The 14,553-nt window shown below is 40.2% G+C and overlaps 1 protein-coding gene across 3 annotated transcripts in view; it reads left to right on the top strand.

Moving 5' to 3' along the window:
- LOC117943232 (MICOS complex subunit mic25a-like) overlaps positions 1–14,553 on the top strand; it is a 58,596-nt gene that overhangs the window by 10,216 nt on the left and 33,827 nt on the right. For 2 of the 3 annotated variants that reach the window (XM_034869224.1, XM_034869225.1), the window contains exons 5-6: positions 9,083–9,103; positions 11,969–12,052. In XM_034869224.1, the coding sequence (XP_034725115.1) occupies positions 9,083–9,103; positions 11,969–12,052 (105 nt within the window). The remainder of the gene's footprint in view (positions 1–9,082; positions 9,104–11,968; positions 12,053–14,553) is intronic. The other variant, XM_034869226.1, reaches the window with a different exon arrangement.

Genomic DNA, 14,553 nt, shown 5'->3' with positions numbered 1-14,553 from the left:
GTCAGCTGGGGGTCAAACCGAACCCCTAGGTTTATGACTGAGGAGGAGGAAATGATGAGCTGATTGTCGAAGATGAACCAAGAAATGGGAGAGGAGCGAATCTGATGAGGGGTGCCAACAAGTAGTGCCTCAGTTTTACTAGGGTTCAGCTGGAGGAAGTTGCTTTTCATCCATGCCTTTAACTCCTCAAGACACGTGATGAGTCGTGACATGGCTATGGAGGGGCTTGAGGCAGTCTTGATATAAAGTTGCAATTCATCAGCATAACAATGGAAGGATAGTCCATGTCTGCTGATGACAGAACCAAGTGGTTGCTATGTTGTCAGACCCACCCAGATCACTTTCACCACAGCACATTTTACCACATATTACCTGTGGTTGCATATTTTGACTAACTGTCTTGTTCTTGAATTAGGGCGATCAGTGATGATGAGAAAACAGGATGTAACCTCCAAAATAGTCAGTAGATGGCATTGTTGAAGCAGGTTTGCCATGGGGTTAAAAAGCAGGATGGATGCGTGCTCTGCACAGCAACATGTGCTCCTGGGCAACATGTTCTCTCAGCATTTATTCCTCCTCTTTTTATATCTTTCTCTTTTGTGTGTGTGTGCACGTGCGTGTGTGTGTGGGTGTGTGCTTGCGCATGCACGTGCGCATGCGCGTGTTGACTCAGAGCGAAGCATTTGACACTGTCCAAAGGAAAGATGATGAAAACCAGCGTGAAAAAGCCCAACATTCATTTCAGTCAGACCCGAGATGACAAACACCACTCAGACCACAGCGGATGATGCCACACATGTTAACAGTACTGCCTTGCTGCTGTGTAGAAACTCAAGGATATGACTCTTGACAAGGGTGGAAATTGTGCTTTGCACTGAAGATGCAGTTTTTCAGTTACAAGATGTTCTTGCTAACCAGCAGCATCCCCCCCCCCCCCCGCCGTCTCAAGACATTTGTAAATGATCACAAAATAAAATTAATCTGTGTACTGTTATATCATGTAATACCCTTATTTTTATTGATTTCTTCGTTCAGTATGTTTTCTTTATATCAGTGTATTACATATATTGTAGGCATTTCTAGATATTATTTAATCTTTGGCATGTTTAAATACTTAATCACACATCAATGATTTAAAGGCAAATCAGCTGTTGCTACCCACCGTCTCATCCCTCCTCACTGCCTGTGGTTACATCAATCTGTCAATTCATATCACTTCAGCTGCTTTGAGTGTTTGCTTTCTAGCACCAGATGGACATGTTTGTTTAGCTGTATTCAGCCAATGCCAAAATAATCTCTGGATGGATTTTGTTTTACCCCTCAACCAATGATTGCAACGTGTATCTAAAATACAACCCTGAAATTATTGTTTTTCAACAGATAACACATCATTGTAGAGTAGATTTCAAAGCAATACAAATCACACAGTAGCATCACAATAAAATGGCCATCCTTTAACATTGTTCATCTATTCAATGTCTGTTTATCAGGAAGTCATTTGGTTCTGCAAAGATTAATCTATAGGTTGTGAACTATTACATTTCGGCAACTATTTTGATAATCAATTAATCAGTTTAAGTCTTTTAATTGAAAAAGATCTGATTCCAGTCTCTTAAATGTAAATATTTTCTAGTCTCTTCACTCCTTACGGCCATAGACTGAACATCTCTGAGTTGTGGACAAAACAAGACATTTAATGATGTCATCTTGGGCTTTGGAAAACACTGATCCACATTTTTCACACTGTTCTGGCATTTTATAGACCAAACAACTAATCGATTAATTAAGAAAATAATCAATAGCTTAATTGACAAAACACAGTTGAGGATATCTGTTGAAAAATACTTTTAAATCTGCATTTGTATGGAAGCACTTGCATTTACAGTAAGTCAGCCTAGCAGTTTACCTTTGCACTTACTGAACACATTTGTTTTTGTTTTGACCTTCATTCCTCTTTTTCCCATGACCCACCTATAAAACAGGACTGAGAATCCTGTATACCCATGTACTGTAGCAGTCAGCGGCTAAGGCAGCAAGCACATGGAAGCATTAGGCCATAGAGCTCAGAGAAAGAGAAAGGAGCTGAAAGGCGGAGAGAAGAGACTTTGAGCGTGGTATAATAATAGATTCAGATGTCTGACTTCGACAGCCAGTCGGCTAGATAGCTAACCCTGCTTTGTTAGCCAAAGACGGAGGGTGGCAGAGGGACAGAGGAGAAAGATGGATCAATGAAGAATGAATGAACTGAAAAATTAGTTGAAAAATGGCAGCGGAGTGAGAGAGGTTTTTGTTGAGACCAAGTGGGTCTTCTCCATAACCATGACATTTGAGTCTGCAAGTGTGACATACTGCACGCACACATTCCGATATACACTCTGAATTTCTTTCTCATAGAAACTGACAATGTAAAATACAGCAGTAATTCAGACACACATACACATTCACACATGGCTAAACCACTTGTTATCAGCAAGTGTAATCACAGACTTGACATCTTTTCTGCATGTTAAAGCAGCTAAGCCCTTTGTGCACGCTCACACTCACTCGCACATATACACACACGCTTACAGTACTCCCCCATCATCTCAAACGACCGTAATTGCTGACGAGGGGAGCGTTCACCGGCTGAGGAGATTTTGATCGGTGTAGAGCAGTAAGAGAGTGGGGCACAAATCCTGTCGGTTCAAAGGACAAATGTGTAGGAGTGGAATACCTCTCCTATTAGAGAGCAGTCATGATGTAATGAGATAACTGGACAAGAGGTATTATCCAGAGGAAAAGTAATTTTTCCCAGATGCACATATGGAAATAAGGATTTATGTTGAAACAATCAAAGTATTAGTCAAAGGTTAATTTGTTATCGTCCTGTAAGCAGTTTGGTAGTTTAAGTTGCATTCATCGCAGTTAAACATAAAGGCAGTGGAGAGGCTTATGTCACTGATTGTGTGTCTGATCTTTATTTTAGAAATTGATTTTTTTTTTCACGTGCGTGTATCTGTGCGTGTGTGCGTCGGTCATTCACTGTCCCTCAGGTGGTGGCATGTCTGTAAATATTGGGCAGCCACATATGCGCTGTCTCCTCCTCCCAGGAGAATTTTTGATTTGGAAAGGTCATTCAGCTCTAAGATTGCAGAGTTGTTTACAGAGTTGATTAAAATACAGTTATTAAAATTAATGTTTCTTGTCTTTGTCTTCTCTGTCTGTCTGTCTATCTATCTTTCTCCCTCACTACTACCCTTGTCTTTTCTTCTCTAATTTCCTCCGTCCTTCATTCTCTCCATAACAAACCCTATTCCTCATATTCACACGGCATCTCTCTTTCTAAATCATCTTTCTGTCCCTCTGTCCTTCTTTCAGTCAACGTTTTGACTATCTGTCTGTGTGACAGTCTGTGGTGTGAAACCAGGCTGATGATGAAGTGTCAATTCATTTAACCTCACCCCGACTATGTGACGAGAACACACTTTTAATGAGCAAATGGCAAGACTAACCAATTCATGCCTCTGTTATTTCTACTGTACTGTGTGCACGCTAATGTGTTAGTTTATGTGTGTTTTTGCGGATGCATGCAGGTGTGCATATCACCCACAGGTGTTAGTGTGATGATTCATACACATGTTTTTGGACTGCTCTCCTACTCTGATAGAGGCTGTGCAGTTTCAGTTTGTGTTGATAACCCTGAGGCAGAGATCTGGTGCTGATCTGGTCTTGCAAAAACCTAACCAGTAACTAACTGCCAGTGATCAAGATGGAAGCCTCACAACCTTAATCAGAGGGACAAAATTACTTCAGTACTGTAACATATTGTAGTTTACTTTAAGCGGGGCAAGAGTTGAGTGCCATGCTTTCCCTTGCTGAGATTGTTCAGTACAACTGCATACCAGTATGCCTCACATGCCGGTGATAGCAGCTCCCGTACATCCCAACTTGCTGTCTTTGACACCTTTATGTACTGAATTGTCGCCCGTCCACCTACAACTACAGAAGTTACCACTTGAGGGGTCTTAGGGCTTGCCAGGTATGTTTGTGACAGGTTTGTTAGTGCATATTTTACAAATGCCCCCTGCTGGAGTAACACTTTGTGTCACTGATGGCCTGTGAATTTTGAATTTGAGCGCATTGTACATATGCAGGGTGAGAAATTAGCATCCACCACCAGCCAATGGCGGGTAATTTGCCTTGTATACCAACCACAGTGGCGGGTGGAGTGGTTTTCAGCGCTAATCCATGACATTGGTTTAAAAAAATGTGGCAAACACATCCCTGGTTTTAAGAGGATTGCCGCAGAGTCAGCAGTAGAAACTGTTGAGGGCGAAGTAACAAAAAGGAAAAGGTACTTTTTGAAAAAGTAGCGCATTGTGGCAAAGGGAAAACAAGGGAATAGTTAGCCTACTAGGGTTGGCCGATGTCCCCTAAATTGGCAGTTGATCTGACATACATTTAATTGCCCTCTGTGAATAGACAGTATTACGTACTGCCGCTGGTAGGGGCAGCACATTACAACTTGACCTACTGTACTTTCACTAAACTCTGGTGCTGTCTAGTCAGATCTCCATGATCTGTGTAACAACAATACAGTGGAACATTTGCCTTTAACAAAGCAACAGTAATAACCTAATATTCGTCCTTACTGAGATTAAACTACATTCGTGGTTATATTTTCACTGAATAATGCATTCAATAAACAGAAACATAACTTGCAGCGCACATGAACAGATGCGCAATATTAGCTCACACATAAAATAGAACTCTTGTTAATTAGCCTCCTGTTGCTAACGTACAGTCATAAATTCTACATAACATTGTCATCAGACTTACTTATTGACGCACTCACACAGTAGTATCCACAAAATTAATCCAATGAGGGGACGAAGGAAAGTGTGACGTTAACGCCTTTTTCTCTCTCGCAGACCAGTCTATGCACTGTACTTACTGTTGAAGCTACTTGTCTTCAGGATATGGAAATAATTTGTTTGTTAGCAGAACAACTAACCTTATTTTAGGGGCAATAAAAGACCATAAGTCATCCAAGTCAGGAGCAGAGTGTGGAAATAAAGGCTTTCATTTTTTTCCACAACACTTTTTATTTGCCTATATTAATAAAATATTTATTAATAATAGAGAATAATGAACTGAAGCAATTGAAAATATGCTAGTGCACTTTCTTTAAAAAATGTGAATTCCGGAAAAAGTTGCTGGTAAAAAATATAAGTGGCTGGTAAAACTGAGCATCTACAAGCCCCTGTGACTGGTGGGCAAAAAAGTTATTTGTTTGTGTATGTGTGGATATATACTGTGTGTGTGTGTGTGTGTGTGTGTGTATGTATATATGTATATATATATATATGACATCATTTTACATATGCCAGTTGACACCTATGATGCTGTACGCCAGAAGAAGCTGTCAAGGTATGCTAGCGCAGATTTGCTTTTCTGAAATATTGATGTGAGACGATGATGGGAAATATGACAGTGGCATATGACACCTGGAGAAGATGATGCCAGTGTGTGGGTTCACACAGAAAACAGTGGGTACTGTTGTTTTGACGTGCGTTGTTCCTCGGTGTGTGTTGCCCTCCTATTGGGTGTTTCTTCTTCTGTCTGTGCGTGTGTGAGAGAAAGTAGGCTATGACACCCCATGTCAATTAAACACACCTGCAACTTGTAAAGGATGAGAAACAATGAACAAAAAGTGGAAGATAATTTAAACACGTTGGATACCAATTTGGTGGATATAAATTGAACACACAACGTATAAGAAACATCCCCGTCAATTGTTAAGTTTCCCTGTATTCACCTCATTAGTGAAATTGATGAAGTATGCGACATACCTTTGGTTATTTCAAAAGTGAAAAATGTATTCTGTACATTAAAGGTGCTCTAAGCGATGTTGGGTGACGTTACTTCTTGTTAACGTTAGAAGTATTTTCAAACAAAACAAGACTAGCTCGTCCCTCCCTCCTCCGCGCACTAACCCACCACCCACAACCCCAAATCCTTCTTGTCGGTTATTGGCTGGAACGCTGGAACACTGTTTATGTTTGGGTGATGCAGGTTGAATGGTTTTTGTTGCTGTTTGTGGAACCTGGGCTTTCTACAGAGGCCGCGTATTTTTTTCTTTTTTTTTACAGTGTGTTCTGGGGACAGGCAGCTCGCGGATAGTGAGGAGATGGTTACTGTATGTGACAAAAAATGTTGTAGCCTAATAATACATGACATTGCTTAGAGCACCTTTTAATAAAGCAGGTCAGATTTTTTCATGTGACACAGAAACACATAGAGAATATTGAATATTCTATAAATCCTTGAGTGTGCCTTTGACGGCAAATCCACACAACACTCTGGCGTTTTAGCTAAGCATCATCATCGACCAAAACAAGAGCTGGGGGGACAGCACTCGGCAGTATCATTGGCATTTATTACCGGCACACAGGATGAATGTGCTTACCGTACTTATTCCTACAGAGATATGACAGGAAGAAAGCTGTAAGTGAATTAGCTCTTATTTTATTTTCTCTGTCTGTATTTCTGTCTTCCTCCCTAATTAAATCCAAATCAGGAGTTTGACTGCACAAACTGTCTGCCGGTGACATTCTCAAGTCTAATCCTCATTTTTGACCTGTTTCCTCATCGCTCTCTCGCTTTCTCTCCACTCCTGACTCCAAGTAGAAAACCACACCAAAATCTTTTCTCCCCAAACACATAGATTTATTCAAATGTACCCATTTGCATAATTTAGTATTTACATAATTGATTTGCAAGGAAGCGTTTCTTGAGGTGGTGTTCGAGACCAAAAGGTCTCATGCTTTCACATTTCAAACTAGTTCTAGTTCAAGCGATTCAAAGCATTGTCAAGCCTGTGCATCTGGTGACCCTCATGGTACAACCACAGCAAACATGATTTGGTTAAGTATAGATAATAATAAATAATAGATAATAATAAGCAGATTTTTTAGATTCAGACTCCTTTCTCATCTTTGTAAAGTGGGCTAATTGCTGCAGGAAGTGTGTGTGAATGTCGCAATATTGTTTTTTAATAATAAGTTATTTGAGGATTTGCTGATGAAGCATACTGGCTGCTTTAGTAGGAGGGAAGAGAGCAGTTCTTTAATGTATGTCTTAGACTATGACGTGAGGAAAATAGAGGGTGATTTTGGCGATTGAGGGGTGATTGTTAAGATTGTTATTGTAAGCATAATTTGAAGATGGTACTCTGCTGGGTCCACTATCCATGTAAGTTTTACTAGTAATTTTACTGGCAGTGTAGAATAAGGGATAAATGTTGTTGCTATGGTTACCTGCTGTTTAATATATCCATGATATATCCATATGTGATGTTTATAGACACCTACAATCCAATTAGACTGTGGTCTTATTTATGTTTACTGAGGGATCACAATTGACTTCATTAATAATGCATTAATGCTACATGGTAAGAGCTTGATCTTGGTACAAATCTTGGGGAATATATGATCCTTAGTCTATTTAGAATACTTTCCTGGTCGTGTTTTTGCTGGCTCAGTTGATCCAGACTCTTAATGTGCAGATTGAGGCTGCTGACTGTTGGTCACCAGGGAGCACAGAGCCACAAAACAACGATGAGTGGATGTACCTGAAATGCCATTGTCTGTTATGGCCCATGGACTGCACCAAACTGCTTGGGTGTGTGTTTGTCTGCATCTGTATCGCAACAAGCCGCTTCGCCTCTTCAAAAGTCTATTACCGATGGAAATGGGACCCACACACACACACATGCACACTCAGTTTAGGGCCTCCCACCAAAGAACAGGGAGGTTAAACAGATGGCATCGGTTGTATCCGTTACAAAATTACCCAACACACACACACGCATTCTGCAGTAACCGGCTTTGTGAGTTCACCTCATTTAACTGAATTGTGTTTTTATGAGGCATGGCAACATTAGAGCCACCCACTGCTCTAATCTGTCCCTTTCTGTTTTGTTTCTAATGCTGGACTGGGAGCACTTGGTTTGAGTGGGCAAGTCTAGACACATCCAAATATGTTTCCCTGTTTGTCTGTGTTATATTTTACACAAAAACCTACATTTTTATTAGATAAACCTTATAAATATTCATATGCAAGCTGAAAATTAGCTACATTTAATTATTACTGATTTGCATGGTTTTTATTGTGTTGGGTTTCTGGATTTTTGTGAAAGCAATACTTTCAATTCACTTTGAATGATAGGCCACAGGCACATTCTGGGGCATACAAGCTCCTACTGTCTTGAGACTGTGAGCTTTATCCCTGTATGAGGTACAAGCTCAGTGACTTTTGATGACCAGTGATCTGTTGCTTTTCAGCTAAGTGGTTAGCTTAGGCAATGCTCGAACAACCACAACCTACTTTTTATTGAATGGATTTCCTGTCAAAGTCAGGAAATTATGGATTAAAACCTATTCTCTTCTCTTGATATAATTCAACATGTGTTCGTTAGGGTTAACATATATGTTTTACAAATACTGGTTTCTGAACAATCAAGGAACTTGCTGGGCAGGTAATGTGGAGAAACCAGAAAAATGGGTGGACAGGGCAGGAGGTGTGGATGGAAGTGTGACGTGCAGACAGGATCACGTGCCAGACTCAGACCAAAAACATCTTGAATATGTGGAGAACAATTTTAACTGCCTGTGCAGAAAGGATAACCAATGTAATGATTAATAAGGAGATTTCATATGTTGTTTCACTACTTTGGCAAACTAGTAAGCTATTTGGTTACAGAATGCATATTGGGACACATTGTATGTGTTATGGAACTGTTGGAGCCCAAAACTACATCTCTCACAACATCAGCAATTTGGGTTTTATAAATTAGTAGTCCTCAGCCTAACATGTGCAACTTGTACACATTGGTGTTGATTATTCTTTGACTTGTTTTATTAAACTTTTTCCCTTTTATATCACTTTCTTCTACTGTTATCTCTGCTGCCTGTTTATTTATCTTAACTTCACCTACCTTCTCAGTTTCCCGCCTTTTGTATCTATCATCTCTTTTCCCACCCTGTGCCTTCTTTATACCCTCTGCCGTCTCACTAACCCCTGCTTATATTCTTCCTCCTAGCCAGCAGATTTGGATGCCTGGGTAAGCAATACTACCATTGTCTACCGAGGGCTGTGGAACCCTATTCTTTTTCTAAGGATTATTATTAATCATTATTTGTTTTTCATTAGTTATTCATTTTTTATAATTTTTATTCATAACACTCCCGCTACAGCCTAAACGTACATCCTGGGGGCTTAGGGGAATATTTGGCGACGATCAACCATAAGGGGGCTCTATAATCAACGTTAATTTCTTTTGGCCAATAAATCGATTCATTTAAATGGAAAATTTGCGTTTGCATTGTTTCTGCCACTGTAAACGCTACAACATGAAAATTGATGCATGTTCAGCATGCCGCTCTGAGGCTCGGTACCAAATTTAGTGAAGATTGGTGGTTCGGGTAGCGCTGTAGTGAATGTAGACCATGTTAATGGGATATTTGCGTTACCGCAGACCTTGCGGCTCACACGTCTCGATTTTTCCTGACGTTTGCCTCCCCAACGTTACTCTTTGGATCCCGCTTTCGCACGCTTCCCAGGTCCTCTGAGGCGACTCGCGTCAGGAGCGACTGGAGTCGGGAGGCTTGGACCCCGTCATAACAGCTTGCTGTTCTAGTTACATTTGTTTTTTCTTCTCTCTACCTCTTCCTTTCACTCTATCCTTCCCTCTCTCTCTTCTCTATTTAAATGTCATGTTTCCATTGTGCATTAAAGTGAGGCTGCTGCCGCCACCATTCCACAAAACAACACTTTGTGAGGTATTCAGCTAGAAAATTGCACATCATCTGTGCTGCTAGCAGAGGTGATTTTACACACATATACACACACAGCCCTTAAGCATCAAACAGCAGCTCCAGAAAGAAAAAGTGCAGTGAGCACATTATAGGGATTTACAGATATGGTTTTAGGGGATGCATGTGCCTATTAAGACAGGATAAGATTAGATTGGATTACAATAAATGTATTGGCAATCAGCATGTAGGTGTGTCTACATGCCTTTATTCACCATAGAGAAGAGGAGTATATCATCCATAGAAGATGGTGTTGCTCCATCTAATCTATATAAAACTCACTAATGCACAACTCGGGTACAGCAATCTGTCACCATTACACCATGGCGTGTGTGCGTGCGTTTGGGGGGGGTCTATTTCAATGCTACGTCAATCCATGCTGCCTTTTTCTACAAAACTCACGGCTTCATTGTGTTTATGCACCATATAATGTTCATACTGCTGTAGCACTGTTTACCTCATTACCCTTATTGGTTAGAAACAATGTGTTCATGAGTGGCCAAGCACTGATTGATCATTATTTTAATATGCAGGCACACAAACCTCCTCAGATTAATTGTGTGATTGCTGAAGAGAATTCAGCCATCCCGTGTACCCCATGTGCATTTTGCCAATCCTTTTATGCATTTTAGCCACAATATGTGATAATGATTGTACAGTTGTACAGTTGCTGCATACTCTCTCTAGCATGGCCAAAACTTCTGACGGATGCATCTAAACACTTAAGCAGTTAAATTCAGCTTACTACCATTCAATTCCGTTTGAGTTAGAAAATGTAGTTACAGTACATACCATCGCCTTACTCCATTGCCTTACTCATGTTATACCTTCTAGTAAAACTTTCCTCAAAAATGAATCTTCTGTTTTAAACCCCCCAGTGCATGTACATTTCTAAAGCTGAACTGGCAACTTGTTTCCACAGTGTATCTTTTTGACGTCTGCCTCCTATCTTTCTCTACTTGCATGCTGCTACGCCATATCCTTAACTATGGTCTTCTACAGACATCTGCCATCTTGCTGCCTGTCAAAGCTCAGCGGGCACATTAAGTCCTTTCACCTCCACCTAATGCCAGCATCGCCCTGTCAGGCCGTGCCGCCGGTCTACCAGACACATGCCACCTGAGTAGTTTTGTAAGTTCTGTTACACGAGATGGACCCGCTAGTAAATACCATTCTTTTGTTTTTTACTTTGTGATGTAAATGTGATGCACTTTTTATCATCATTATTAAAGATTTCAATCAAGCATCATATAATCGAAAGAGAGTGGATGTATAAGGTAACAGATGAACAGTTACACATTAAGATAATAAATTGAAAAACATAAACTTTCAATTTAATGCTTTAAACACACTTGGTGAGGGTATAATCCTTTTTACAGTGATCTTCTAAAATGTCTGTGCTGTTAATCTATTTTTAGAATAAACTATTTTATGTTGTTTGCTCACTGGTACAGAAAACATATATCTAATGTCCCTGTAGCTTAGCTTGCATTTGGTAAAAAAAAAAAAAAAAATGGTAGATGTGTGTACTATAATTTACATAAGTGGGTTTGTGGTACTGCATCCGCTCATACAGTGGTTACATTTTACTGGATCATGAAGTAAAGATGACTGATACTTTGAACAATATAATATATCATAGGTGAGGTGTGTATTCAATCAATTTGTTTGTCTTGAAAACAGTACTGTATTATAGTCATGTTTATTGAGTCTCTTGGGCAGTGAAAGCAACAGTTCGCCTCATTGCTTCTCCCCCTTGCATTTCCTCTGGCTGCTGTCATGTGTGGCATGCTCATAAGCAAAGAAATGAATGTGACGTTTTAAGCCATTATTTTCAGCAATTCTACCCACTTTGTAACTACTATGTGAATTTTATAATTAGTACCTGGATTGATTTCCTTCTCCACCTTATTTGCCATACATTCAGAAATTAGAATTTATCCAAGCTTACACATGTCATATTCATATAGTAAATTTTCATCTGTCAATATGAAGAACTTCTACAACAGCTGTATCATAATTTACCATATTAAAAAAACATTTTTATTGCTTTGCATTCTTCTCTTTTTTATTGTCTTATTTTCTTGTTCAAATCTCTCCTTCATCTTTCTCAGGCCAAACAACTGGGGAGGAAAGAGAAGGAACTGACTAGCATCTCCAGCTTCTATAAAGAGCAACTTGAAATACTGGAGAAAAAGGTAAGGACCATTTTGCATCTCATAAACACCATTTAAAGGAAATAACCAGAACTCATTGGATAGACTGTTTTCAATAAACATGTCCATTAGTTGCATTGCATTCCAAGCTGTTTGATCAAAATCTTTTTTTTTTCTTCTGAGGTCTTTTTGTTGGGAGCATAGAGAGCGAGATACCTAGCACTTTTGACACCCATTTTGTAATGTGTAACAGGAGACCTCACTAACGAGATAAAAACCCCTTTGGCTTTCACAGAAAAGTAGTCTACACACATCAGGAATATCAAAACTTAACGTGTCTTGACGTGACATATTACTCTGAGAATAAAATCTTGTTGAGACACAAGACACTTCCCTATCTTAGAAATGTCAAGCCCACATGCCAATGTCAAAATGTAAATGTAAATAAATTGGAAGTTTCAGCAGGCAGATGAGAGTCACCACTCACTGTTGATGGACCAGCACTCAAGAGAGGTTTCACAGTGCTGACTCTCAGAGAGCTTCAGTTGTCTAATCAAATGTGTCATGCTTTTCTCATCAATATGTCCCTTTGCCAGCAACCCTGTGGTCTTTTTAAAAGAAAATGGGGAAAAAATAAAAGCTGTTTGTTGGGTGCTTTTAAGAAATTATGACCTGTGTTCCCTTCATCTAAGCACTAATGTGTTGTCAATATTTTGTGCCCTGTAAAAGCCACAAGCACAGTGGTTTGATAAATGTTTCTTGCTTGCAAATTTGTTAAAAGACTTTGGGAGAAACAAGGTTGGTATAGGTGTATGATTTTAGGGCAGGAAAAAACGGCTGCATGCTTTTAGGGATGGACACAGGTTAGAAGGAAGGACAAGAGGCACAAGAGTGAAATTACAGAGTGTGAGTGAAGAAATAAACAGAAAAACTCAGATGAAAGGCATACAACAAGAATGTAAGACAGAGGAAATAGTGAGCACTTTCATTTTTTAAGGATACACTGACGTTAACTGAAAACAACATACACATTAAAGCAATGAAGGGTGAAGATTTACAAGTAGACACACGTAAGCCATGTTTCGACTGCAGAAACTTTCCCCCAGAATTGGGAACTTTCTGAGAACTCATTGCGTTTCGACTGCAACCTTATTTTAGGATGTTTTCTCAGCAGTTTTCATCTAAAGGACACATAACGGGCACTCACACTTGACTGCAGGTTGCAGAGTGTATTTACCTCTGTGACCACCAACAGCCCTGATCCTGTCATGTTGCTTTATACGTCAGCGGGAAACACAGCCAATATTTGGCTGAAGAAACCTTCTGGTTACTTTAAAATAGATTTGGGGAATTAAAAGACTCTAGATCCGCAGTCGAAAAGCAGCTACAGCAGCCCCCCTCCCCGGCTCTCCTGTCACTCCTCTCACACCCACAACTCTCCCTCCATTATTCAATAGATAGTCTTTTGGACTTGACTCTCCCTATCCCCGGCTCTCCCTCAGTCCGGCAGGGCCCATCAGGCAGACAGGGGACCTTATCTAGTCCCTGGCACTCGCCTCCTTAAGGCCTCTGAGAAAACCTTTTACATAGCCAAGTTAAATGGAAGGGCCCCTGCACATCGCGCGGCAAGCAGCACATGCTGCAATGCTTGACGGCGGAGACTGATTGGCAGAAGAGTGGAGGATGCTCTATCTATCTCTGCTCGCCGCCACAGTCGGTTTTTCTATTGCTTTTTTTCACTCCTCACTTGTTCACAGCTGACCTGCATGCGGATGAGGGAGTGAAAAGACGGGGACTGAGAGCAAGAGATAAAGATGCTATATGGACTGAGCATTAAACAGTCCATCCTGAGCGAGCTCCCTGAGCCGGCGTCCGTTTCCTTCCTTCTCTTCCTTCATTTTCCAATCTAGCACTCCATTCATTCAGGCCTCCTTTCATGCCCCTTTTCCTTTACCCTAACTATGCTTTTCTTTACTTTTACACTCTCATACCTGTGGCAAATACCAGTTGGGCTGAAATAAATGGCCACTTAAAAGTGGAATTGTGACTGTCAGGTCATAAGCGTGAATGCAAAACACAATTGTAAACATTAACATGTCTCACTTGACACATAAATTAGGATCCATCATTTGAAGACAGCTTTACATTGCTCTGTCACCATCTGTATTTTATTAGATCCTGTTAATGCAAAGTAGAGATTTATAAGTCTTGAATACATTATCTTTGCGTGAATAAAAGTCAATGCTTTTATTCTTTAAAAAACGTAAAAGGTCTGAGCTTTTCCATACCTCAAAAACAAACACACGCTCAAGCAGATACTCATGCTCCTGAAATTGCCCTGATATGTTGATGATCTGAGGCAAAGATTTAAGCCAAAGGCAAGAACAGCCAGATTAGAAGGAGAATCCACTGGTAATTGGTGTGTGATCTTCCTCTGAATCAACATTTTACTCTGGCTTAGCAGCAGTCCCTTCTGTGTGTGTGTGTGTGTGTGTGTGTGTGTGTGTGTGTGTGTGTGTGTGTGTGTGTGTGTGTGTGTGTGT

This window comes from Etheostoma cragini, chromosome 4, assembly GCF_013103735.1.
Source record: "Etheostoma cragini isolate CJK2018 chromosome 4, CSU_Ecrag_1.0, whole genome shotgun sequence".
Classification (NCBI taxonomy): domain Eukaryota; kingdom Metazoa; phylum Chordata; class Actinopteri; order Perciformes; family Percidae; genus Etheostoma; species Etheostoma cragini.
This window is presented reverse-complemented; position numbering and strand designations above follow the sequence as displayed.